Genomic DNA, 27,470 nt, shown 5'->3' on the forward strand with positions numbered 1-27,470 from the left:
GGGGGTATGAAAAGGTCGGAGGACGCGTACCGCCGCCCCTCGCGGGCTCGCTGCGCTTGCCACGCTTCGGGTTCACGTTGATCGTGGGGTGGCGTTAACAATTGTGGGGGCCATTTCAGACTTCAGGGGCACTATTTGGGCTCTGTGGCCCATTTAACATTGTTTCCTAAGGAAAAATCGCGGGCATTGAGGCATTGAACAGTAAAATCGCGTCCAATCACACTTTTAACATTGTTCCCTATGGGAAACCCGCGATGGGCGCCGTGCTAGGTAAAGAGTACCGAGTTTTCTATCATATATAATAAAGTCTAACACTGCTCCTCACCTCGCCGGCGGCCACTAGATGGTGCCCAATCGAGCAATTCAAGTGTTGTTCAGCCCCCTATTGTATATACCCCCTCACCCTCCTCCGTCCCCCCAATGCCTGCGCCCTGACACAGCTGCCCCAGTATCACTATACAGCAGTCAGAGCCCCCCCCATTGTATATACCCCCTCACCCTCCTCCGTCCCCCCAATGCCTGTGCCCCAGTATCACTATACAGCAGTCAAAGCCCCCCCCCATTGTATATACCCCCTCACCCTCCTCCGTCCCCCCAATGCCTGTGCCCCAGTATCACTATACAGCAGTCAGAGCCCCCCCCCCCCATTGTATATACCCCCTCACCCTCCTCCGTCCCCCCAATGCCTGTACCCTGACACAGCTGCCCCAGTATCACTATACAGCAGTCAGAGCCCCCCCCCATTGTATATACCCCCTCACCCTCCTCCGTCCCCCCAATGCCTGCGCCCTGACACAGCTGCCCCAGTATCACTATACAGCAGTCAAAGCCCCCCCCCCCATTGTATATACCCCCTCACCCTCCTCCGTCCCCCCAATGCCTGCGCCCGACACAGCTGCCCCAGTATCACTATACAGCAGTCAGAGCCCCCCCCCCCATTGTATATACCCCCTCACCCTCCTCCGTCCCCCCAATGCCTGTGCCCCAGTATCACTATACACCAATGGAAGTCCCACCCCCTGGCAGGGAGCAGCTAATGAGGGTCTGATTGGTGCCTAATACGCAGTGTGTACTCCAGCTGCCCCATCCCCATTCTCACCCCTGTGCTATAGATAAAGGTGACTGTTCTCACACCCAGGGGCCTATCAGCTGTACTCAGAGGTGACACCCAAACCAGGGCTCCTGTACCTACAGCAGTGCCGTCTGCCCCATCAGCTCTATTTATCCAACAATGACAAATCCCAGCACATTGTGGTGACATCTGGGGGACAAAGTACACAACAGAAAAACAGAGACAAACCAACCACTTATGTAATCTACCCAATGACATCCCTTCTATACAGCTCGCACAAAACTTACATGTGTTCTCTCTGTCTCTGGTCACCCCCTGCCGACCCCAGGCCAACACGCTGTGACTGAGTACCATGGCCCACAAGAACCTTTCACCCTTGTAGCACTTTGCCTTATGTATAAGGGAAGGGCGACAGGGGCCCTCCACACATTAGGGGCCCCCACATACTATTGTGTCAATACCCTCCGGCGGCTCAGGTACCAGGGATCTCTTCCATCTACAGTAATTCATGGAGCAGCAGGTGCGGGCGGCGCAGGGTCAGTGTGTCACGGGATTGGACTTCACCACACAGGACGCGATGACCCGGAGCAATGTTACTTGTGGGGGCCTCAACAATAACGTCTTTGCCCTTGGGCCCCCACCACCCCTGATCCGGCCCTGAAGACATGTTCCCTATAGACTACAAGCGTGCGAGCAGGGCCCCCCTACCTCTCGGTCTGTCTGCTATTACCCAGTCTTGTCTTATTACTGTTTTGTTCCCATTTGTAGCAATGTAATATTCTGGCACAATGAACATAATCGTTAATAAATTACTGCAAAATACAAAATACATATAATTAAATAGATGATGGGGACGTTCTACATGGAATTGTATTGATTGGACAGATGTACAGATACTTTTAGCCTGAATGGAGTGACCTCTAGTGGAGGGTTAGAATAACTGCACCCTGAACAGCAATATGGGATATTGAAGTCCAGGGAAATCTTGGTTGTTGAATTAAAAATTCCCCGGGATCAGTCAGCTTGCTGTAGTGGATATCATTAATGCCTTACAATGCCTTGGTTCATCCACCAAGGCCCTGTCTGTGTGGAGCTTGTCTGTTCTCCCCAATGTTTGAGGGTTTTCTCTGGTGCTCTGGTTTCCTCCCAGAATCCCAAAACACCCTGGTTGGTTATCCGGCTTCTGCCAAACATTAACCCTAGTATGTGTGGGATAGGAAATATAGAGTGTAAGCTCCACTGGGGCAGGTACTAATGTGAATGCGTGATAGTCTGTTCAGTGCTGCGGAATATGTGTGCGCTATATAAATAACAGGGCTGTGGAATATGTGTGCGCTATATAATAACTGGTAATAATATTCTCTGTACAGCGCTGCGGAATATGTGTGCGCTATATAAATAACTGGTAATAATCTCTGTACAGGGCTGGGGAATATGTGTGCACTATATAATAACTGGTAATAATATTCTATGTACAGCACTGCGGAATATGTGTGCGCTATACAATAACTGGTAATAATATTCTCTGTACAGCGCTGCGGAATATGTGTGCGCTATATAATAACTGGTAATAATATTCTCTGTACAGCGCTGCAGAATATGTGTGCGCTATATAATAACTGGTAATAATAGTCTCTGTACAGCGCTGTGGAATATGTGTGCGCTATATAATAACTGGTAATAATATTCTCTGTACAGCCCTGCGGAATATGTGTGCGCTATATAATAACTGGTAATAATATTCTATGTACAGCACTGCGGAATATGTGTGCGCTATACAAATAACTGGTAATAATAGTCTCTGTACAGCGCTGCGGAATATGTGTGCGCTATATAATAACTGGTAATAATAATCTCTGTACAGCGCTGCGCAATATGTGTGCGCTATATAACTGGTAATAATAGTCTCTGTACAGTGCTGCGGAATATGTGTGCGCTATATAATAACTGGTAATAATAGTCTCTGTACAGCGCTGCGGAATATGTGTGCGCTATATAATAACTGGTAATAATATTCTCTGTACAGCGCTGCGGAATATGTGTGCGCTATATAATAACTGGTAATAATAGTCTCTGTACAGCGCTGCGGAATATGTGTGCGCTATATAACTGGTAATAATATTCTCTGTACAGCGCTGTGGAATATGTGCGCGCTATATAAATAACTGGTAATAATAGTCTCTGTACAGCGCTGTGCAATATGTGTGCGCTATATAACTGGTAATAATATTCTCTGTACAGCGCTGTGGAATATGTGTGCGCTATATAAATAACTGGTAATAATATTCTCTACATCGCTGCGGAATATGTGTGCACTATATAAATAACCGGCAATAAATGATAAATTATACTGAGTTTAGTTCATCAACTGCCCACCAGGGGGCAGCGCACACATATCAAATAGAGTTCTATTCCAGTGATCCTCAAGGCACATCAACAGTGCAGGTTTTCAGGCTTTCCAGGCTTAGGCACAGAGATTGTACAATCTGTGCATAAGCAGGGATAGCCAGAAAACCTGGCCTGCTGGTGCGCCTGGAGGACCACTGGTCTATTTCAGTAATGAGTGTGTTATTATCAATGGCTTCAGTACTATACACCTGGACCATCCAGGCCTCCCGGCTATCCCATTCCTTCCAGAATAAACATGGCGGCCATTCCAGACAGTGCCAAGCATGTGTATCCTGAGTGTGGCGTACAGAATACATATGTCATGTGTGCATGCCAGTTATCGGGCACCGCATGGGCATATATCATCAACAGGCTGAATATCGGCTATGAAAACAAAATGGCCACCTAGCTGACGGATCAGTACTTTTGCCAACATATCTGACGATCGGCAAGTGCATACACGCTTCCCAAACATCCGCCCGATGTCCCAACTGGGTGTGCATTTAAATATATGCCCACCCAGTTCAGATGTCAATCACCGGCTGCCTCCGCAGCATCGATTTATCTACAGATGGGATCGACGCAATTCGCAAACATATCAGGGATACACAGCTGCCGACGGACTCACAACATATCGGCCATTCGCTGGAATGGACAATATATCGGCCAGTCTGTACCCAGCTTCAGTCGATGGTTTACAAACATCGATGTCCCAGATCTATTATGGCGCACTGCGATGGTTCTTCCATCGAGCGAATTTGAGGCAATGGTTATAGCGTGTACACACGGTTAGATTTGGATTCCGATGTTCCCGATATAGGGAACATCTGAAGCCAAATCGCATGCTTTTTTAGGGCTTCCGAGACCGATGCGCTGCCGATGCGCGCTCCCGTGTGAGCGCATATCGGCAGCCAGATAGAGAGGGCAGGCAACACTATATAGTGTAAATTGTGCCCCTCTGGCATGCAGTGAGATGCGAGTCCCGATGCGATCTGATCGCGCCGGTACTCGCATCTCACGGCATCTGCCGTATGTACACACCTTTACAGTCCATGTTGGACCGGACACTCGTCCTCCGTTCCACATGTGCACAGGCAATAGGGAACATAAGGCCTTATTCAGATCTGAGCTCAGTACAAATATGTTTGGAAAATGGGCAAAACCATGTGCACTGCAGGTGGGGCAGATGTAACATGTATAAGAGAGTTAGATTTGGGAGGGGTGTGCTGAAACTGAAATCTAAATTGCAGTGTAAAAATAATGCAGCCAGTATTTACCCTGCACAGAAACAAAATAACTCACACAGATCTAACTCTCTCTGCACATGTTACATCTGCCCCACCTGCACTGCACATGGTTTTGCCCATTTTCCAAACAATTTTTTTTACTGCGATCAGATCTGAATAAGGCCCATAGAGTGTAAGCTCTGCAGGTCAGGGGGTAATGTGACTGATTCACATTCTCTGTACAGCGCTGCGGAATATGAGTGCGCTATAAAAGTAACTGGTAATCATACACAAGCTTAGTAGTAACTCTCCTGTGTATATATATATATATATATATATATATATATATATATATATATACACACACACACACACACGAGTCACTATACGGTATATATATAGTTATATAGTTAGAGATGATATATAGCAGTGCACAAGCATATCCATGCCATGAGAGGGTTAATGAAGAAGGGGGCGGGACTGTCACCATGACGACCGTTCTCTAGCGCCGAGGGCGCCCGGCGGCTGCTGCTGCGCGAAAGACAAAGAAGCCCCAGGCCCCGCCCCCCTCCCACGACGGCGCCGCGGCCGAGCTGACGCCCGCGGCGGCGGCGCGCACGCCTCCTTCGTGTATCGCGCGCACGCCGCGTGCTAACGGAATCCAGTGTGAGGGGGGCTCCGGCCGGGCGTTTGTGGCCGACGCGAGAGAGAGAGCGAGAGACGGACGGTGACCGGAGCGGCTGGGAGGCGTCACCGAGCGAGGCCGGGGCCCAACGATGAGCGGGAGCGCGGCGGGGGGGCCGGGCTGACAGGAGAAGGAGACCCCCCCCCCTCCTCCGGGAGCAGCAGCAGCAGCAGGCCGCGGCCTAGTCGGGGGATGCCGCCGGGCCCGCGCTGAGGCATGGAGGGACACATCTCGTGCCTGTTCCCCGAGCTCCTGGCCATGATCTTCGGCTACCTGGACGTCCGCGACAAGGGCCGGGCGGCGCAGGTGTGCGGGGCCTGGCGGGACGCGGCCTACCACAAGTCTGTGTGGCGGGGGACCGAGGCCAAGCTGCACCTCCGCCGCGCCAACCCGTCCCTCTTCCCCAGCCTGCAGGCCCGGGGCATCCGCCGGGTGCAGATCCTCAGCCTGCGCCGCTCCCTCAGCTACGTCATCCAGGGCCTGCCGGACATCGAGAGCCTGAACCTGAGCGGCTGCTACAACCTGACCGACAACGGCCTGGGCCACGCCTTCGTGCAGGAGGTCTCCTCCCTGCGGTGCCTCAACCTCAGCCTGTGCAAGCAGGTGACGGACAGCAGCCTGGGCCGCATCGCCCAGTACCTGAAGCGGCTGGAGGTGCTGGAGCTGGGGGGCTGCTCCAACATCACCAACACCGGCCTCCTGCTCATCGCCTGGGGGCTCCACGGCCTCAAGAGCCTCAACCTGCGCAGCTGCCGACACGTCTCTGACGTCGGCATCGGACACCTGGCCGGCATGACCCGCAGCGCCGCCGAGGGCTGCCTGGGTCTGGAGCAGCTCACCCTGCAGGACTGCCAGAAACTCACCGACCTGGCGCTCAGGCACATCTCCCGGGGCCTCCAGGGATTGCGGGTGCTCAACCTGAGCTTCTGCGGCGGTATTTCCGATGGCGGGCTCCACCACCTGTCCCACATGGCTGGCCTGCGGAGCCTGAACCTGCGCAGCTGCGACAACATCAGCGACGCGGGCATCATGCAACTGACCACGGGCAGCCTGCGGCTCTCCGGCCTGGATGTCTCCTTCTGCGACAAGGTGGGTGACCTGAGCCTGGGTCACATCGCCCAGGGCCTGTACGGACTCAAGTCACTGTCGTTGTGCTCCTGCCACATCAGCGACGAAGGCATCAACCGCATGGTGCGACAGATGCACAGCCTGAGGACCTTGAACATTGGCCAGTGCGTTCGCATCACCGACAAGGGGCTGGAGCTCATTGCCGAGCACCTCAGCCAGCTGACCGGCATCGACTTGTACGGATGCACCCGAATCACCAAGAGGGGGCTGGAGAGGATCACCCAGCTGCCCTGCCTCAAAGTGCTCAATCTGGGACTCTGGCAGATGACGGAGAGCGAGAAGGTCAGGTGAGGGCCTGCCGCGCAACAACAGGACAGAGACTCTGTGGACTGACAACCTCGGTGTATACTGCCTGCAGGGCCATAGGGAAGCGGTGGCAGCCCCCTCCCGGCAGCAGAGATGGCAGTACGGGATGGTACAGGGGGTGCCAGTGCCATTTCTAAACGGATATCGCAGGAGGTGCTAATGAAAGACCTGTCTTACGGTATGGGTTCGCTGCCGCCAGTACACCGCTCACCCTGCCACATCTGGGCTGTAGGTGGGAGACTTATCAAAGCTTAGATAGAGCGAGGAAGTACCAACCAATCAGCTCCGGTCATTTCCAAAACATCCTGGAACATGAACGCAGCTGATTGGTTGCTATTGTTTTCGCTCTACTAGATTTGATACATATCCCACTAGGCCTCATAGTACGGGAACTAGCATTGGGGTCCAAATTTGATACCAGTGCGGCACAAGTATGATTTATCTCTCCCTTATATCTGCCGTCCGTATAGCTTAGCACTCGTGTGCTGTAGGATTGCAGCGGAGCGGTGGCACTGAAGTGGTTAACCCATGCCCCCTAATAATCAGGCCCTTTCCTCCAGCAACAGAAGGGTTAATGGGAGCTGCCCCTGATGACATTTCTCACATTTTAATTTTGTTCATTTCCTTTTTCCTATTGTTTATATATTTTGTAACTAGTTGAACCTTCCCAGTATGCAAAGTGTTGTGAGCATTCCCGGCGGTGTCGCAGACACCCCGCACCCCATCCAGTGTCACTTATTACTCATTCCTGATGGCTGGCTACCTCGTTTTTACTTTTTTATGCTCTGGAAAGTAGAAATCATTGTTTTATTTATGGTTTGGTTCCTTCCCCAGTTCCTTTGTGCGCCTAGACTGGAAAATATCCCACCTTTTACGGGTTCTTAACATAGCGACTTCTATATATCCCTACGCCCCCCCTGTATTCCAGGTCCCAGCACACAGGGGTGTTGTGCCCACCCCTGCCTGGCATTACATCACCCAGACACTCATTGCCAGCCGTTAGGCACAGTACTGACGCCAGTAGGTGACGTAAGAGTAACCCTGAAATATTTTTGTTATATTCGCCCTATATTTTACTCTTTTATTAAGTCAGTTTCCCGCCACGAGCTTCTGACCCCGTAGCGCGATGCTTGGCGCTCAGACCTCCTGTACGTTATCGTCCCCGACGGAGTTTTAGAACCCTAAGTGCGGAATTTGCCTTTCTTAACTCATGCTGCTGGGAAAGTTGGGCAAAGCCTAGATCCTCGCTGTTGACGATAGTCAAAATTATATATGCAAACATCAGACTCCACCCCCCCTCCCCCCCAACACGAGTGCACCTTTTTTGGGGGTGTTTTGTATAGTGGGAGCACAATTCTGGGTCTGACCAGATGCGGGTTGAATCCCCCCCTCCTCACTCCCCCGTTCTGTGGATCACACGACTCATCGAAGCCTGTTTTAATATTTTTGGATAAAAACTAAAAAATCTCACCCGGACTTTTCTTGGTATTTTCTATTTGGTTGAGAAGAAATCTCTGAACTCTGTGCCCCCCTGTCCCAGCATCTCCCCAGTTGGATCTCACCTAGAAATGTGCCGAATTTCATTGTACTGTCTGTGAATTTGTATAAAAGATCCTCTGAGAAATCGCTTTATATTCTTACAGTTAAAAGGATAAACGGATATTTATATAATAAAACAGGAAATATGATGTATGTTTTTGAGAAATCCGCTGTTTGTGTGTTAATGGGGAGGGGAACGGAGAATAGACACAGGCGTAGATTTACCAAAGTCCTGGTTTTTGGAAGTGGTGACGTTGCCAGTAGCAACCATCGAGCACCTACTAGAATATAATGGTTACAATCTGGTTGCTAAAGGACATCTTCACTTCTAAAAACCCTGCACTTTAGTGCTGTGTGTCTGCTGTGTTAGAGCACAAAGCTCATTTCTGCCTGTGCCGGACAGTAACACTTACACTCTTATGAGAGAATGGGAGTTATAGTCCTACAAGGTGGAGAGTTACAGAGCATTGGGGCAAGATGTAGCCTGGTGAAGGTGATAACGCACCGGCCAATCAGCTATGTTTGAAAAGTTACAGGTGTTGATTGGCTGGTTCGTTATCTCTTCATCAGGATTAGTACATCTGCCCCAATGTCTGTTGTAATGTGACACAGGTGGTTGGGAGTTTGACATTACAGTTAGGTTATGTCACTGCTGTATGTATGTGTATATATATATATATATATATATATAAGATAAGGAAGTTCCCGGCACTCGCAGACACAACAGATACTCAGGTGCCTTTCCGTCCCACAAGGGGATAGGTATCGATGTAAGGTGTGGAGGCACTCAGGAGATTCCCATAGTACTGCACGGCGGCAGTCAAACACAGTAAAAAACTGGAGACAACACGGTCTATGTGCCAACGTTTCGGGTACAGAACCCTTTATCAAGACATGTCTTGATAAAGGGTTCTGTACCCGAAACGTTGGCACATAGACCGTGTTGTCTCCAGTTTTTTACTGTGTTTGACTGCCGCCGTGCAGTACTATGGGAATCTCCTGAGTGCCTCCACACCTTACATCGAGAGATATATATATATATATGTCTGCTTATATCCGTGATGGCTAACCTTGACGCTCCAGCTGTTGTTGAACTACACATCCCAGCATGCTCTGCTACAGTTTTGATTTTCGCTCATGCTAAAACCGATGCATGGCATGCTGGGATGTGTAGTTCAACAACAGCTGGAGTGGCAGGGTTAGCCATCACTGGCTTCTATCAAACTCTGTGGGATATTAGGAGGAGCGCGAAGTACAAGAGGCAGCATTAATATTATCAAACATTTAATTCTGCTTTTTATATATAGCGCTAATATAATTCCACACTGTAAATATATATATCCTGTAAAGGTGATTATCGGGCATAGCTCTGCCACCCTGTCTGCTGGCTGTGCCATTGCCCGTCAGAGCCAGCCGGTGTTACAGAGGATAGGACTGACAGTGCGAGAGGCAGCAATGGGGGACTCAGCCATTGTTCAGAGTAGTCAGCCGCCCCCTCCTCGCTCAGCCATGCATGCACAATCCCCAGTGTCAGGGGGTCCCTTTAAATGCAGGAGGGAGGGGGCTGGGTCCTTTCCTCCGACATTCCTTTCCGGGCTACAGGAGAAGTGACTGATAAACTGCTTCTGGCAACTCACAAAGAATAGTTGGAGTTTTGCTGTCGCTACGCCGTATAGTTTCTGTGTTGGGGTAGGGTTATACATAGCACTTTGTATTTGTAGCAGTTGCTATGAGCAACAGCAGTAAATAATGACGCTTTCCTAATCTAGAAGGTGTAAGTATGGTTTGCGGGGCTCTGAATAATATGGCAGCCAGACACTGCAGGTTGAGGTAACACGGACCCTCTTACCGGCACTTCTATACATAGCTGGTGGCCATACTGTACTCTGGGTTTGGTGACAGTCCCCACAGTGTGAACCTGCAGCACAGCAGGGATCCAGGCTTCATATTACAGATGTTGGGGGAGGTCTGGGTACTGTGATGAGCTGAGAGGGGGAGATCGCACCTCTGCTAGGTGTGAGGTGACAAGTATGACATCTTCCTCTCACTGTATATATTACATATAAGGAAGGGAAGATGTTCATCTAATGGGGGGGGGGGGGGGGGGGAGAGATACAGTTCTGCATAAAGACAGAGGAAGGCACTTAGTGATCACGGTCTGCGCTTGTCTTTCCTTGCGCCACATATTTATTATTACCAGTTTCTTATATAGCGCACACATATTCCGCAGCGCTGTACAGAGTATAGTTGAACATTCACATCAGTCCCTGCCCCAGTGGAGCTTACAATCTATATTCCCTACCACATGTACACGCACACAGACATTCTAGGGTTAATGTTGTTGGGAGCCAATTAACCTACCAGTATATATTTAGATTGTGGGAGGAAACCGGAGTACCCAAAGGAAAACCACAGAAGTATGGGGAGAATATACAAACTCCGCACAGAGCCATGGTAGGAATCAATCCCATGACCTCAGTGCTGTGAGGGGGTAATGCTAACCCTTACACCATCTGTACTGCCCCAAAGTGTGTGCCCAGCTGGACTAGGCACGCCCCCTACAATATGTATCCGGAGCATGGCTGTACATTGTATACCCAGAAGTGTGTGCTCTGAACGTGAACTCCAGTCCTCAGGACCCCCCTAACAGTTAACGTTTTCCAGGTCTCCTCACAGAATCACAAGTGAAGTAATTAGCTCCACCTGTGATCTTTTCTAATGCGTCAGTAAGTAATGAGTGCACCTGTGAGGTGAGCTGGAAAACATGACCTGTTGGTAGCTCTCGAGGACTGGAGTTGGCTACCACTGTATTAGATCATAGTGCAGTATTCTCCCCAAAGGGGTAGCATCAAAAAGTAGCCGGGTAGGGGTGTCGCAATAACAAAATGTTTACATTACGACCATAATGATTTGAGCCAGAGACTTTTCAGAAATACCGATACCCTACAAACAGTCTTTGCCCCCCCCCCCCCCCCCACTTGCCAGCTCCGTTTGTTTAAGACCTCTTGTGATAATATAAGGAACACAGAGTAGACGCTGGGCGCCGATTGGATCGCTACAGATCATGTGACGGAACCCAATGTCACATCCGACGCTGCGTCCCTTTCTGCTGGAATCATGTTAATGTTGGGAGAGGGTGCTGGGCGAACAAGAGGGGAAGCGCACATTGCTGCGAGGGCCCCACTGGGGCCACGTGCAGGGCAGACCTCTCCTAATGTAAACCAAGCCTCAGAGAGAAAGGAGAAGGGTTATTGGGACGACTTCTCCACATGATCTCTCTCCAAGGCTTGATCCATCTCCCCTATCCTAGGAAGCAGAACAGCGACTGTTGGATAACTGAGCACGGGATAAATGCTTGTGACTTGGAGCGTTAAACCCAGACAGCCCTATTACATGGCCAGACACCGTCACGGGGAGCCAGATCCCACCCGAGAATGTCAAATACTCCCCCGGCAGGTCATGTTTTCTGGTTGGAAGCAGGTGAGATAATTACAGACCCAGCAAAATCGATCACCTCGTGTGTGTGTATAGTAAAAAATAAAAAACCTAGAAATCACGACCTGTTGGGGGCAATCAGGAAACACCGGACTAGTGGCACTTTCTAGTCATGAAGTAGGTATCACATATATTTAGCCAGATCTGTCACTCATCCCCTGTGTGTATAACGCTGGGCGGGGTTACAAGAGTGATTGACAGAACTATGCACACATAGTTTCTGCCTTAGCGCCCCCCCCCCCCCCCAACCTTGCCCAGCATTATACACAAACCCGCCCCCCCCTAGGGAAACCAGCGCTGTACACATTCCTACCCCCTTGACATCACCTCCCCCCACCCAGCCAGGGCTACAGCACATGCCCACCATCCACGATTACTCCACAGCCACCAGTTGAGCGGCGGATCTGTCCCCCTCCCTGCGAGCGAGTCTGCACCACCCCCATCAACACCGCTGCCCGCACCCCATACCCGCAGCTCCAGCCAGGGGGGTGAGTGGGTATAGACCCGCTGCTCTTGAGGGAGGGTGGGCATACCCGCTGCTTCGGTGGGGGGGGGGGTGCGGCCAGACCCCCTGCTCCAGGGGTGGGGTGGGGGTGTGCAGCCGTAGCCCCTTACAATGGTGTGAAGAGTGCCCGGAGGGCGCGATGAATCACCTAGTAAGAAATGTACAAGGTAATGGGGGAGAGATATATCGCTCAGTGTCTCCTTTGCATCAGCGACCAGAGATGGTCGCTGATGAAAAGGAACCTCTGCCAGCGGTGCCACAGAGGTAAAGGGGCTGTAAACAGGAGCGCGCACCCGGCGATTTATCCCCGGGGCACACTCCCATCACTGGCAATATGGTCGCCAGCGACCATATTCCCAGCAATTATCGCCCCCGTGTGTACACAGCATTAGTAACACATGAGGAAACCCTGAGGCCTGGAGCGTTCATACAGGTGGCTCCATCACTCGGCAGCACAGGGGTTAATCTCCCGGCTCAGCCGCCCGCAGTCTGTGCTGTCAGAATGAAGCAGCCGTCACATTTGATATGCACAGACTGTGATGTTCAGCAGAGAGGTCCCTGCTGGCTGCGCACTGAGCCAGCATTACCTGCGGACAGCTCCTGTTTCACATTAACCTCCATCCCACAGGCTTCTCATTAACTGATGCAATGTACGAGGCCTGTGGCTGACACAAGTTACAAAGAATTCATCCCTAGCAGAAGAAAATCCCCCTCCTACTCCTTCCCTGATGGTGGGGGGTCTTTCCACCGCAGTAACTCGAGTCTGGACGCTGGCCTGCCCCAACGTTAACCCCTCCGCCCCATTGGAAGGACCCCACAATATGTGTCGTGGAGAGTAGTATACTGCGTTCTTATGGGGCTTGTTAACCCTTATATTATATTAAGCCTTAGAGATAAGGGGGTGATTCAAGTTGATCTGCACAGCACATTTGGTTTGCTAATGGACAAAACCATGCTGCACTGCAGGTGGGGCAGATGTAACATGTGCAGAGAGAGAGTTAGATTTGTGTGAGGGGTGTACTTCAAACTGAGATCTACAGTATATTGCAGTGTAAGAATAAAGCAGACAGTATTTTCCCTGCACAGAAACAAAATAACTCACCCAAATGCAAATCTCTGCACATGTTACATCTGCCCCACCTGCAGTGCAGCATGGTTTTGTCAATAAGCAAACCAACCTGAATCGCCCCCAAAGTGCCAACCAGAGAGCTACAAACTGCCACTTCCCAAACAGCCTGTAACATAACGAGCACTGATTGGTTGGCACGATTCAGACCTGTTTGCTAGGCTGCTCATATTCACAGCCTAGCAAATAGTTGAGCGGGCAACTCGCCGAAGCTGTTCGCTCCTGGGGTCTCCGAATTGGGCCCGTACATCTCCATCCACCCACACTCCATACAGACAGGGCCTCAGTGCTGCTAACTATTCCACCAACCGTGCTGCCTGCTTAGTACATAGACTGCTTAGAGCAGGCATGTCAAACCTGCGGCCCTCCAGCTGTTGTGAAACTACACATCCCAGCATGCCTTGCCATAGTTTTAGCATTCCCTAATAGCAAACTGTGGCAAAGCATGATGGGACTTGTAGTTTCACAACAGCTGGCTTGCTGTATGTTAGAGGGCTACAGGCCAGTAAGATCCATCAGTAAGCTTGTAGTAGCTGTCCTATGACATCGCCATACAGAAAGTCCCCTGGAGGCGGAGCACATCTTACTGCCCCTGTGCAGCTACAGGCTACCATACAGTAGGTATACAGAAGGGCGCTGTGCATGATTACAGCTTGTGGTGCCCTCTGGTGGACGATCTGGGTAGGACATGGACGCCACATGTGGTCACTGGTTACTTGTACACTCTGCTAAACAATCCATACAATCAGGTGTGCAGCTGCCACAATCACACCGGAGCTGTAGGATGGGTCGCACTGAAGCACACCGTGGCATTGTCAGCTCAGGATGCCATGTTTCCAGTCAAGTCACGGTCACGATTCTGCCATGCTTGAGCTGCCCCGGTAAGTACTGGAATTGTGATACTGTAGGTCAAACAGAACGTGACCATAAAGTGCTGCAGCGCAGAGTACGTAGATACAGCCTGTGCTCTGCCGCAACACTCTCTAAAAAGTCGCTTCGTCCTCTGTAATGCCACCATCGTTACATGCCACCCGCGTGCCACCATGATTACAGGGGAACTATGTATTCTGTGATGCCGCCCACGTGCCACCATCGTTACAGGGGAACTATGTATTCTGTTCTGCCACCCGCGTACCACCAGCGTTACAGGGGAACTATGTATTCTGTACCACCGCCCACGTGCCACCAGCGTTACAGGGGAACTATGTATTCTGTACCACCGCCCACGTGCCACCAGCGTTACAGGGGAACTATGTAATCTGTGCCGCCCGCGTGCCACCAGCGTTACAGGGGAACCATGTATTCTGTACTGCCGCCCACGTGCCACCTGCGTTACAGGAGTACGATATATTCTGTACTGCCACCCACGTGCCACCAGCTTTACAGGAGTACGATATATTCTGTACCGCCGCCCACGTGCCACTAGCGTTACAGGAGTATGATATATTCTGAGCTGCCATCCACGTGCCACCAGCGTTACAGGAAAACCATGTATTCTGTACCGCTGCCCACGTGCCACCAGCGTTACAGGAGTACGATATATTCTGTGCCACCAGCGTTACATGGGAACAATATATTCTGTACCACCACCCACGTGCCACCAGCGTTACAGGAGTACAATATATTCTGTACCACCACCCACGTGCCACCAGCGTTACAGGAGTACGATATATTCTGTACCGCCGCCCACGTGTCACCTGCGTTACAGGAGTACAATATATTCTGTACCACCTCCCACGTGCCACCAGCGTTACAGGAGTACGATATATTCTGTACCACCTCCCACGTGCCACCAGCGTTACAGGAGTACAATATATTCTGTACCACCTCCCACGTGCCACCAGCGTTACAGGAGTACGATATATTCTGTAGCACCGCCCATGTGCCACCAGCGTTACAGGAGTACAATATATTCTGTACCACCACCCACGTGCCACCAGCGTTACAGGAGTACGATATATTCTGTACCACCTCCAACGTGCCACCAGCGTTACAGGAGTACGATATATTCTGTAGCACCGCCCACGTGCCACCAGCGTTACAGGAGTACGATATATTCTGTAGCACCGCCCACGTGCCACCAGCGTTACAGGAGTACGATATATTCTGTAGCACCGCCCACGTGCCACCAGCGTTACAGGAGTACAATATATTCTGTACCGCCGCCCACGTGCCACCAGCGTTACAGGAGTACGATATATTCTGTACCGCCGCCCACGTGCCACCAGCGTTACAGGAGTACGATATATTCTGTACCACCACCCACGTGCCACCAGCGTTACAGGAGTACGATATATTCTGTACCGCCGCCCACGTGCCACCAGCGTTACAGGAGTACAATATATTTTGTACCGCCGCCCACGTGCCACCAGCGTTACAGGAGTACGATATATTCTGTACCGCCGCCCACGTGCCACCAGCGTTACAGGAGTACGATATATTCTGTACCGCCGTCCATGTGCCACCAGCGTTACAGGAGTACGATATATTCTGTACCGCCGCCCACGTGCCACCAGCGTTACAGGGGTACGATATATTCTGTACCACCGCCCACGTGCCACCAGCGTTACAGGAGTACTATATATTCTGTACCGCTGCCCACGTGCCACCAGCGTTACAGGGGTACAATATATTCTGTACCGCCGCCCACGTGCCACCAGCGTTACAGGAGTACGATATATTCTGTACCGCCGCCCACGTGTCACCTGCGTTACAGGAGTACAATATATTCTGTACCACCTCCCACGTGCCACCAGCGTTACAGGAGTACGATATATTCTGTACCACCTCCCACTTGCCACCAGCGTTACAGGAGTACAATATATTCTGTACCACCTCCCACGTGCCACCAGCGTTACAGGAGTACGATATATTCTGTAGCACCGCCCATGTGCCACCAGCGTTACAGGAGTACAATATATTCTGTACCACCACCCACGTGCCACCAGCGTTACAGGAGTACGATATATTCTGTACCACCTCCAACGTGCCACCAGCGTTACAGGAGTACGATATATTCTGTAGCACCGCCCACGTGCCACCAGCGTTACAGGAGTACGATATATTCTGTAGCACCGCCCACGTGCCACCAGCGTTACAGGAGTACGATATATTCTGTAGCACCGCCCACGTGCCACCAGCGTTACAGGAGTACAATATATTCTGTACCGCCGCCCACGTGCCACCAGCGTTACAGGAGTACGATATATTCTGTACCGCCGCCCACGTGCCACCAGCGTTACAGGAGTACGACATATTCTGTACCACCACCCACGTGCCACCAGCGTTACAGGAGTACGATATATTCTGTACCGCCGCCCACGTGCCACCAGCGTTACAGGAGTACAATATATTTTGTACCGCCGCCCACGTGCCACCAGCGTTACAGGAGTACGATATATTCTGTACCGCCGCCCACGTGCCACCAGCGTTACAGGAGTACGATATATTCTGTACCGCCGTCCATGTGCCACCAGCGTTACAGGAGTACGATATATTCTGTACCGCCGCCCACGTGCCACCAGCGTTACAGGGGTACGATATATTCTGTACCACCGCCCACGTGCCACCAGCGTTACAGGAGTACTATATATTCTGTACCGCTGCCCACGTGCCACCAGCGTTACAGGGGTACAATATATTCTGTACCGCCGCCCACGTGCCACCAGCGTTACAGGAGTACGATATATTCTGTACCGCCGCCCACGTGCCACCAGTGTTACAGGGGTACAATATATTCTATACCGCCGCCCACGTGCCACCAGCGTTACAGGAGTACGATATATTCTGTACCGCCGCCCACGTGCCACCAGCGTTACAGGAGTACGATATATTCTGTACCGCCGCCCACGTGCCACCAGCGTTACAGGAGTACGATATATTCTGTACCGCCGCCCACGTGCCACCAGCGTTACAGGAGTACGATATATTCTGTACCGCCGCCCACGTGCCACCAGCGTTACAGGAGTACGATATATTCTGTACCGCTGCCCACGTGCCACCAGCGTTACAGGAGAATGATATATTCTGAGCTGCCATCCACGTGCCACCAGCGTTACAGGGGAACCATGTATTCTGTACCGCCGCCCACGTGCCACCAGCGTTACAGGAGTACGATATATTCTGTACCACCACCCACGTGCCACCAGCGTTACAGGAGTACGATATATTCTGTACCGCCGCCCACGTGTCACCTGCGTTACAGGAGTACAATATATTCTGTACCGCCGCCCACGTGCCACCAGCGTTACAGAAGTACGATATATTCTGTAGCACCGCCCACGTGCCACCAGCGTTACAGGAGTACGATATATTCTGTAGCACCGCCCACGTGCCACCAGCGTTACAGGAGTACAATATATTCTGTACCGCCGCCCACGTGCCACCAGCGTTACAGGAGTACGATATATTCTGTACCGCCGCCCACGTGCCACCAGCGTTACAGGAGTACGATATATTCTGTACCACCACCCACGTGCCACCAGCGTTACAGGAGTACGATATATTCTGTACCGCCGCCCACGTGCCACCAGCGTTACAGGAGTACAATATATTCTGTACCGCCGCCCACGTGCCACCAGCGTTACAGGAGTACGATATATTCTGTACCGCCGTCCATGTGCCACCAGCGTTACAGGAGTACGATATATTCTGTACCGCCGCCCACGTGCCACCAGCGTTACGATATATTCTGTACTACCGCCCACGTGCCACCAGCGTTACAGGAGTACTATATATTCTGTACCGCTGCCCACGTGCCACCAGCGTTACAGGGGTACAATATATTCTGTACCGCCGCCCACGTGCCACCAGCGTTACAGGAGTACGATATATTCTGTACCGCCGCCCACGTGCCACCAGTGTTACAGGGGTACAATATATTCTATACCGCCGCCCACGTGCCACCAGCGTTACAGGAGTACGATATATTCTGTACCGCCGCCCACGTGCCACCAGCGTTACAGGAGTACGATATATTCTGTACCGCCGCCCACGTGCCACCAGCGTTACAGGAGTACGATATATTCTGTACCGCCGCCCACGTGCCACCAGCGTTACAGGAGTACGATATATTCTGTACCGCTGCCCACGTGCCACCAGCGTTACAGGAGTATGATATATTCTGAGCTGCCATCCACGTGCCACCAGCGTTACAGGGGAACCATGTATTCTGTACCGCCGCCCACGTGCCACCAGCGTTACAGGAGTACGATATATTCTGTACCCCCACCCACGTGCCACCAGCGTTACAGGAGTACAATATATTCTGTACCACTGCCCACGTGCCACCAGCGTTACAGGAGTACAATATATTCTGTACCGCCGCCCACGTGCCACCAGCGTTACAGCAGTACAATATATTCTGTACCGCTGCCCACGTGCCACCAGCATTACAGGAGTATGATATATTCTGAGCTGCCATCCACGTGCCACCAGCATTACAGGGGAACCATGTATTCTGTACCGCCGCCCACGTGCCACCAGCGTTACAGGAGTACAATATATTCTGTACCCCCACCCATGTGCCACCAGTGTTACAGGAGTACAATATATTCTGTACCACTGCCCACGTGCCACCAGCGTTACAGGAGTACAATATATTCTGTACCACTGCCCACGTGCCACCAGCGTTACAGGAGTACGATATATTCTGTACCGCTGCCCACGTGCCACCAGCGTTACAGGAGTACGGTATATTCTGTACTGCCGCCCACGTTCCACCACCGTTACAGGAGTACGATATATTCTGTACCGCCGCCCACGTTCCACCACCGTTACAGGAGTACGATATATTCTGTACCGCCGCCCACGTGCCACCAGCGTTACAGGAGTATGATATATTCTGAGCAGCCACCCACGTGCCACCAGCGTTGCAGGAGTACGATATATTCTGTGCCACCAGCGTTACATGGGAACAATGTTTTCCTTACTGCCGCCCACGTGCCACCAGCGTTACAAGGGAACAATGTATTCTGTACCGCCTCCCACGTGCCACCAGCGTTACAAGGGAACAATGTATTCTGTACCGCCTCCCACGTGCCACCAGCGTTACAGGAGTACGATATATTCTGTACCGCCTCCCACGTGCCACCAGCGTTACAGGAGTACGATATATTCTGTACTGCCGCCCACGTGCCACCAGCGTTACAGGAGTACGATATTCTGTACCGCCGCCCACGTGCCACCAGCGTTACAGGAGTACGATATATTCTGTACCGCCGCCCACGTGCCACCAGCGTTACAGGAGTACGATATATTCTGTACCGCCGCCCACGTGCCACCAGCGTTACAGGAGTACGATATATTCTGTACCGCCGCCCACGTGCCACCAGCGTTACAGGAGTACGATATATTCTGTACCGCCGCCCACGTGCCACCAGCGTTACAGGAGTACGATATATTCTGTACCGCCGCCCACGTGCCACCAGCGTTACAGGAGTACGATATATTCTGTACCGCCGCCCACGTGCCACCAGCGTTACAGGAGTACGATATATTCTGTACCGCCACCCACGTGCCACCAGCATTACAGGAGTACGATATATTCTATACCGCCATCCACGTGCCACCAGCGTTACAGGAGTACGATATATTCTGTACCGCCACCCACGTGCCACCAGCGTTACAGAAGTACGATATATTCTGTACCACCGCCCACGTGCCACCAGCGTTACAGGAGTACAATATATTCTGTACCGCCGCCCACGTGCCACCAGCGTTACAGGAGTACGATATATTCTGTACCGCCTCCCACGTGCCACCAGCGTTACAGGAGTACGATATATTCTGTACCGCTGCCCACGTGCCACCAGCGTTACAGGAGTACGATATATTCTGTACCGCCTCCCACGTGCCACCAGCGTTACAGGAGTACGATATATTCTGTACCGCCGCCCACGTGCCACCAGTGTTACAGGAGTACGATATATTCTGTACCGCCTCCCACGTGCCACCAGCGTTACAGGAGTACGATATATTCTGTACCGCTGCCCAGGTGCCACCAGCGTTACAGCAGTACAATATATTCTGTACCGCTGCCCACGTGCCACCAGTGTTACAGGAGTACGATATATTCTGTACCGCCTCCCACGTGCCACCAGCGTTACAGGAGTACGATATATTCTGTACCGCCGCCCACGTGCCACCAGCGTTACAGGAGTACGATATATTCTGTACCGCCTCCCACGTGCCACCAGCGTTACAGGAGTACGATATATTCTGTACCGCCGCCCACGTGCCACCAGCGTTACAGGAGTACGATATATTCTGTACCGCCGCCCACGTGCCACCAGCGTTACAGGAGTACGATATATTCTGTACCGCCTCCCACGTGCCACCAGCGTTACAGGAGTACGATATATTCTGTACCGCCGCCCACGTGCCACCAGTGTTACAGGAGTACGATATATTCTGTACCGCCTCCCACGTGCCACCAGCGTTGCAGGAGTACAATATATTCTGAGCAGCCACCCACGTGCCACCAGCATTACAGGAGTACGATATATTCTGTACCGCCGCCCACGTGCCACCAGCGTTACAGGCGTACGATATATTCTATACCGCTGCCCACGTGCCACCAGCGTTACAGGAGTACAATATATTCTGAGCAGCCACCCACGTGCCACCAGCATTACAGGAGTACGATATATTCTGTACCGCTGCCCACGTGCCACCAGCGTTGCAGGAGTACGATATATTCTGTACCGCCACCCACGTGCCACCAGCGTTACAGGCGTACGATATATTCTATACCGCTGCCCACGTGCCACCAGCGTTACAGGAGTACAATATATTCTGTACTGCCACCCACGTGCCACCAGCGTTACAGGAGTACGATATATTCTGTACCGCCACCCACGTGCCATCAGCGTTACAGGGGAACAATGTATTCTGTACCGCCGCCCACGTGCCACCAGCGTTACAGGAGTACGATATATTCTGTACCGCCGCCCACGTGCCACCAGCGTTACAGGAGTACGATATATTCTGTACCGCCACCCACGTGCCACCAGCGTTACAGGAGTACGATATATTCTGTACCGCCGCCCACGTGCCACCTGCGTTACAGGAGTACGATATATTCTGTACCGCCGCCCACGTGCCACCAGCGTTACAGGAGTACGATATATTCTGTACCTCCGCCCACGTGCCACCAGCGTTACAGGAGTACGATATATTCTGTACCGCCGCCCACGTGCCACCAGCGTTACAGGAGTACAATATATTCTGTACCGCCACCCACGTGCCACCAACGTTACAGGAGTACGATATATTCTGTACCACCGCCGCCCACGTGCCACCAGCGTTACAGGAGTATGATATATTCTGTACCATCGCTCACGTGCCATCAGCGTTACAGGAGTACAATATATTCTGTACCGCCACCCACGTGCCACCTGCATTACAGGAGTACGATATATTCTGTACCGCCGCCCACGTGCCACCTGCGTTACAGGAGTACGATATATTCTGTACCGCCGCCCACGTGCCACCAGCGTTACAGGAGTACGATATATTCTGTACCTCCGCCCACGTGCCACCAGCGTTACAGGAGTACGATATATTCTGTACCGCCGCCCACGTGCCACCAGCGTTACAGGAGTACAATATATTCTGTACCGCCACCCACGTGCCACCAACGTTACAGGAGTACGATATATTCTGTACCACCGCCGCCCACGTGCCACCAGCATTACAGGAGTATGATATAGTCTGTACCTCCGCCCACGTGCCACCAGTGTTACAGGAGTACAATATATTCTGTACCACCGCCCAGGTGCCACCAGCGTTACAGGAGTATGATATATTCTGTACCATCGCTCACGTGCCATCAGCGTTACAGGAGTACGATATATTCTGTACCGCCGCCCACGTGCCACCAGCATTACAGGAGTACGATATATTCTGTACCGCCGCCCACGTGCCACCAGCGTTACAGGCGTACGATATATTCTATACCGCTGCCCACGTGCCACCAGCGTTACAGGAGTACAATATATTCTGAGCAGCCACCCACGTGCCACCAGCATTACAGGAGTACGATATATTCTGTACCGCTGCCCACGTGCCACCAGCGTTGCAGGAGTACGATATATTCTGTACCGCCACCCACGTGCCACCAGCGTTACAGGCGTACGATATATTCTATACCGCTGCCCACGTGCCACCAGCGTTACAGGAGTACAATATATTCTGTACTGCCACCCACGTGCCACCAGCGTTACAGGAGTACGATATATTCTGTACCGCCACCCACTTGCCATCAGCGTTACAGGGGAACAATGTATTCTGTACCGCCGCCCACGTGCCACCAGCGTTACAGGAGTACGATATATTCTGTACCGCCGCCCACGTGCCACCAGCGTTACAGGAGTACGATATATTCTGTACCGCCACCCACGTGCCACCAGCGTTACAGGAGTACGATATATTCTGTACCGCCGCCCACGTGCCACCTGCGTTACAGGAGTACGATATATTCTGTACCGCCGCCCACGTGCCACCAGCGTTACAGGAGTACGATATATTCTGTACCTCCGCCCACGTGCCACCAGCGTTACAGGAGTACGATATATTCTGTACCGCCGCCCACGTGCCACCAGCGTTACAGGAGTACAATATATTCTGTACCGCCACCCACGTGCCACCAACGTTACAGGAGTACGATATATTCTGTACCACCGCCGCCCACGTGCCACCAGCGTTACAGGAGTATGATATATTCTGTACCATCGCTCACGTGCCATCAGCGTTACAGGAGTACAATATATTCTGTACCGCCACCCACGTGCCACCTGCGTTACAGGAGTACGATATATTCTGTACCGCCGCCCACGTGCCACCTGCGTTACAGGAGTACGATATATTCTGTACCGCCGCCCACGTGCCACCAGCGTTACAGGAGTACGATATATTCTGTACCTCCGCCCACGTGCCACCAGCGTTACAGGAGTACGATATATTCTGTACCGCCGCCCACGTGCCACCAGCGTTACAGGAGTACAATATATTCTGTACCGCCACCCACGTGCCACCAACGTTACAGGAGTACGATATATTCTGTACCACCGCCGCCCACGTGCCACCAGCATTACAGGAGTATGATATAGTCTGTACCTCCGCCCACGTGCCACCAGTGTTACAGGAGTATGATATATTCTGTACCGCCGCCCACGTGCCACCAGCGTTACAGGAGTACAATATATTCTGTACCACCGCCCACGTGCCACCAGCGTTACAGGAGTATGATATATTCTGTACCATCGCTCACGTGCCATCAGCGTTACAGGAGTACGATATATTCTGTACCGCCGCCCACGTGCCACCAGCATTACAGGAGTACGATATATTCTGTACCGCCGCTCACGTGCCATCAGCGTTACATGAGTACGATATATTCTGTATCGCCACCCATGGTGTATAACACTCTCTCCTCTAGTAATCTGGCTGGACCAATGTGCACTAAGCAGCACTTACCCTCAAGTAACGAACACCCTGTAGACCAGCGCCCTCTTACCACCTTTATGTTATCACAGTGTTAGGTTATGCCAGTAGGAATGCCATGCCATGTATAGTTAAAGGTCGGTAATATAATCCCAGTTACCTACACCCCAGTAATGCCCGAGAGACCAGGGGCACTTTGGATTGGGCTATTATAAGGGTATTGCTTTTATTAGCATCCAGAACTGCTGCTGTGATTTTCAGCCACCGGGGCTGTGCCAACCTGACCCTGGGCTGTGCCAACCTGACCCTGGGCTGTGCCAACCTGACCCCGGGCTGCGCCATTAAGGAAATCCCCAAGGCCTGCAGATTGTATTTTATACAGGCACCGTGGGTCGCCTGCACTGCCGCTTTCCACCAGAGAGGGGCAGCATAGCTTTACAGACCAGGCTTAGCTGTACACAGGGCAAAAGTAATGTTCCCTACAGTCAGTTCCATTCATTGTAGCAGGAGACACAGCACGTGGATCTTCAGCTCATTTCCCAGACTCCTTTGCGCTGCAGGAAATTGCCGGTTCCGTGAATGCAGAATTACATTTCAGAAAGAAACCTTTTAAAAGGGGACACATCGTAAGCGGTCGTCAGGGGGGACATCAAAACGGTTTTGTGGAAATTGGGAACAGCCGCATAGAGCTATCCGAAATCACTAACATGCTCTGAACATTAACCCATGTGTGCCCCAGCTGCCGTCCTGGCCAATCACAAGCCCACGCTGCACGTGCCACAGATATCAGGACAGATAATAATGCAATATACATCCACGTGCGCTGTGTGGGGAATCTGCTGCCAGCAAGACCCGCTGGTGAGACGGATTTCATCGTGGTCAGTGTTACCGCCCCCGTGTGGACTGGCGACCCCTCGCCTGGTTCTAGGCCTCTCCCATAATCCCACGGTGCACGTGACATCACTGTACCCGCATCTATCCACCACACAAAACAAGAGGGTCCTATTTGGCATCATGCATGTGCCTTCAGGACAGCGCATGTGATGTCACGTTCAAGCCCAATGCGCATCATTTGTGATGCGCTGGGCTCACTTATGACATCACTACACACTCAGATTCGGTTGCGTGAAAGATGTGGATTCACCCGATGCCAAATCCATTCCAACCGGTGTCTATGGCCAGAACAGAAAACGGAGTAGAGGATTCTGTACACTCTGAATGTAAAATGTAATCATGGGTGGACGATGTTTACTGCAAGCCTGGATATGATCTTCTGCAGAGAATAGCTGATAACAGAGAACCACAGCTTTCCCCCAGCTGTAGCATTGTAAAAGTAATGCCATAACTTGGGAACAGTTACATTTATATATCATATGAATATATACTGTATATAGGACGGGCAGCCCTGTATAACCTCCAGGTGATAACCGTGATCTGTAGATACAGTGACGTAGCCAATAGGAAGAGAGGGAGCAGCCTAGATCCCGTATATGGCATGGAAGGAACCCCCGTATACAGCAGCGATATGGCTGAAGGGTTTCTGTGCCAGATTGCACACACAGCGGATAATCGCAGTAAACTCTGAGAGGAAACCCGTCTTTTGCCTCTAATATCCAACCTAAGTCCTAAATCCGCACAATTCACCTGCCTCGCTAATATATCCAAGCTGCGCCGTAAATCTACCAAACGCCGCAGTGTGCAGAGGGGAAAACTCTAAAGCTCTGGGCTAAAATAGAAATAAAATGAGTGTACGGGCTGCCGGATAGGCAAATCCTAAATCTTAGTCCTTTCTACCGATGCCAACCAACCTCTGCCCACGACCATCTAAAATGCTGCACCCACTTGGTGCAAGACCCAGATAACAACAAGCGCCCATAGGCGTGTATTACTGGGACTGGCCTTGGAAACAGGACGGTGTATAGGGACTGTACACGAACGACAGAAGGCGAATCTCCACAGCCACTGGAAAATTCACCACATCACCATAAGGATCATGAGGTCACGGCTGCTGCGTGACAAACAATATATTCTAGAGCTTTCCTTTTTTCTTCAGTGGCAGTAAAACGCGTTACACCGGCGTCATTGTTCATCTTTCCGTCATACAATTGGCAGTTTTGCTAGCGATTTAGTTTTCAGAACCCACCTTGTGTTAGCCAGCCCCCAATCCATTGTATGCCACACAGCAGGGCCCCCTATCCATAGTATGCCACACAGTAGGGCCCCCTATCCATAGTATGCCACACAGTAAGGCCTCCAATACATAGTATACCACACTCCAGAGCCCCCAATCCATAGTATGCCATGTAGTACATCCCAATCCATTGTATGCAACACTGCAGAGCCCCCAATCCATAGTACGCCACACTGCATAGTCCCCAATCCTAGGTATGCCACACAGCAGGGCCCCCAATCCATAGTATACCACACAGCAGGGCCCCCAATCTATTGTGTATTACACTGCAGGGCCCCCAACATTTTACCAAGTATCACTGATGGGGGGTGCGGGTCATACAGTGGTATAAGGGTGGGCTGTGATGTGACAAAGTTTACTGAACATGAAATATATAACAGGATGAACGGCAGTTGGGCACAAAGGCCTCAGCCTAGGGCAGCAAAAGTGATGGCGCTATACTGTACGTGACAACCCAGTAGCACCATGAAATAATGAATCATGGGTTCCAGTAAACTTTACAGAGCACGCTAAAGCACATGGCGGATGGACACTGCTGGGCCAGGAAATTACAGCAGTGCAAAAGGGCTTACAATTCCCCACATATATCAACATGGCCAGGTATAATAAGCAGCTTGGTAATTACCATTTGTCTTTGGCTGCTATTAATAATTTATAGTAATGTTGCAGATTCTCTGCAGTACCATGTGACTTCCATGACAACCACAGTCACATGGCACATGATAACGTAAACAGAGAGTTCAGTCTGCGCTATGCACTGTAACATCTTCCCCCTTATTCTCTCCCCTCTGCCATCACATGACTTGCTGAGAACCTGTGTCTGGCAGCCATGCTTGTTCCACCTACATGTAGCTACGAAACTCAATTCCCCACACCGTTCGAGAGGCTTCAACTCCTTCAAAAACAGACTCGACTTCCCTGTTACTCAGTATTTCCATAATGTTCCTTCAGATACTAAAAAAAAGTCTCTCTCTCCTGTTGTGTATTTTGTGCAGTAAATGCAGTCCTACATAAATAATATCATTATTACTACAAAGACATTTTGAAAAAGGGATCATCTCTAAATAAAAGCTGAAGTTATAAAATGATGTCATCCTGTTGGTCTGAACTCTGACCCCTCCCACTTGTGTCTGTGATGTCACTTTTAGAAAGTTTCAGCATAGCACAGATCTATAGTCTCTTCCCCCTTCTGTTATTTTCCATGCTCACATCACACACCTGATCATGCTGAATACACAGGCACCCCTAATAATAACACCACGGTAATTATATCACAGCAGTACGCAGACATGTGTAACAGTATAGAAGGCGGGGAGACGGCACACAGGACATATAAAGAGAGGAACAACACTCTAATGCTGGGTAT

General features: G+C 51.4%; 2 protein-coding genes across 2 annotated transcripts in view; one reads left to right on the forward strand and one right to left on the reverse strand.

Annotated features, from left to right (window-relative positions):
* WNT5B (Wnt family member 5B) overlaps positions 1 to 27,470 on the reverse strand; it is an 87,508-nt gene that overhangs the window by 20,941 nt on the left and 39,097 nt on the right. The gene's annotated exons all lie outside the window — the stretch shown is intronic.
* Positions 5,255 to 8,510, forward strand: FBXL14 (F-box and leucine rich repeat protein 14). Its single transcript, XM_083180937.1, has one exon. It carries the CDS (start codon positions 5,588 to 5,590, stop codon positions 6,788 to 6,790), a length of 1,203 nt encoding a protein of 400 aa, XP_083037063.1. The 5' UTR covers positions 5,255 to 5,587; the 3' UTR covers positions 6,791 to 8,510.

Source organism: Crinia signifera, chromosome 4, assembly GCF_055691185.1.
Source record: "Crinia signifera chromosome 4, ASM5569118v1, whole genome shotgun sequence".
NCBI lineage: Eukaryota > Metazoa > Chordata > Amphibia > Anura > Myobatrachidae > Crinia > Crinia signifera.

Coding starts and splice junctions, on each gene's coding strand:
- FBXL14 (XM_083180937.1), top strand. CDS start 5,588: ATGGAGGGACACATCTCGTGCCTGTTCCCCGAGCTCCTGGCCATGATC.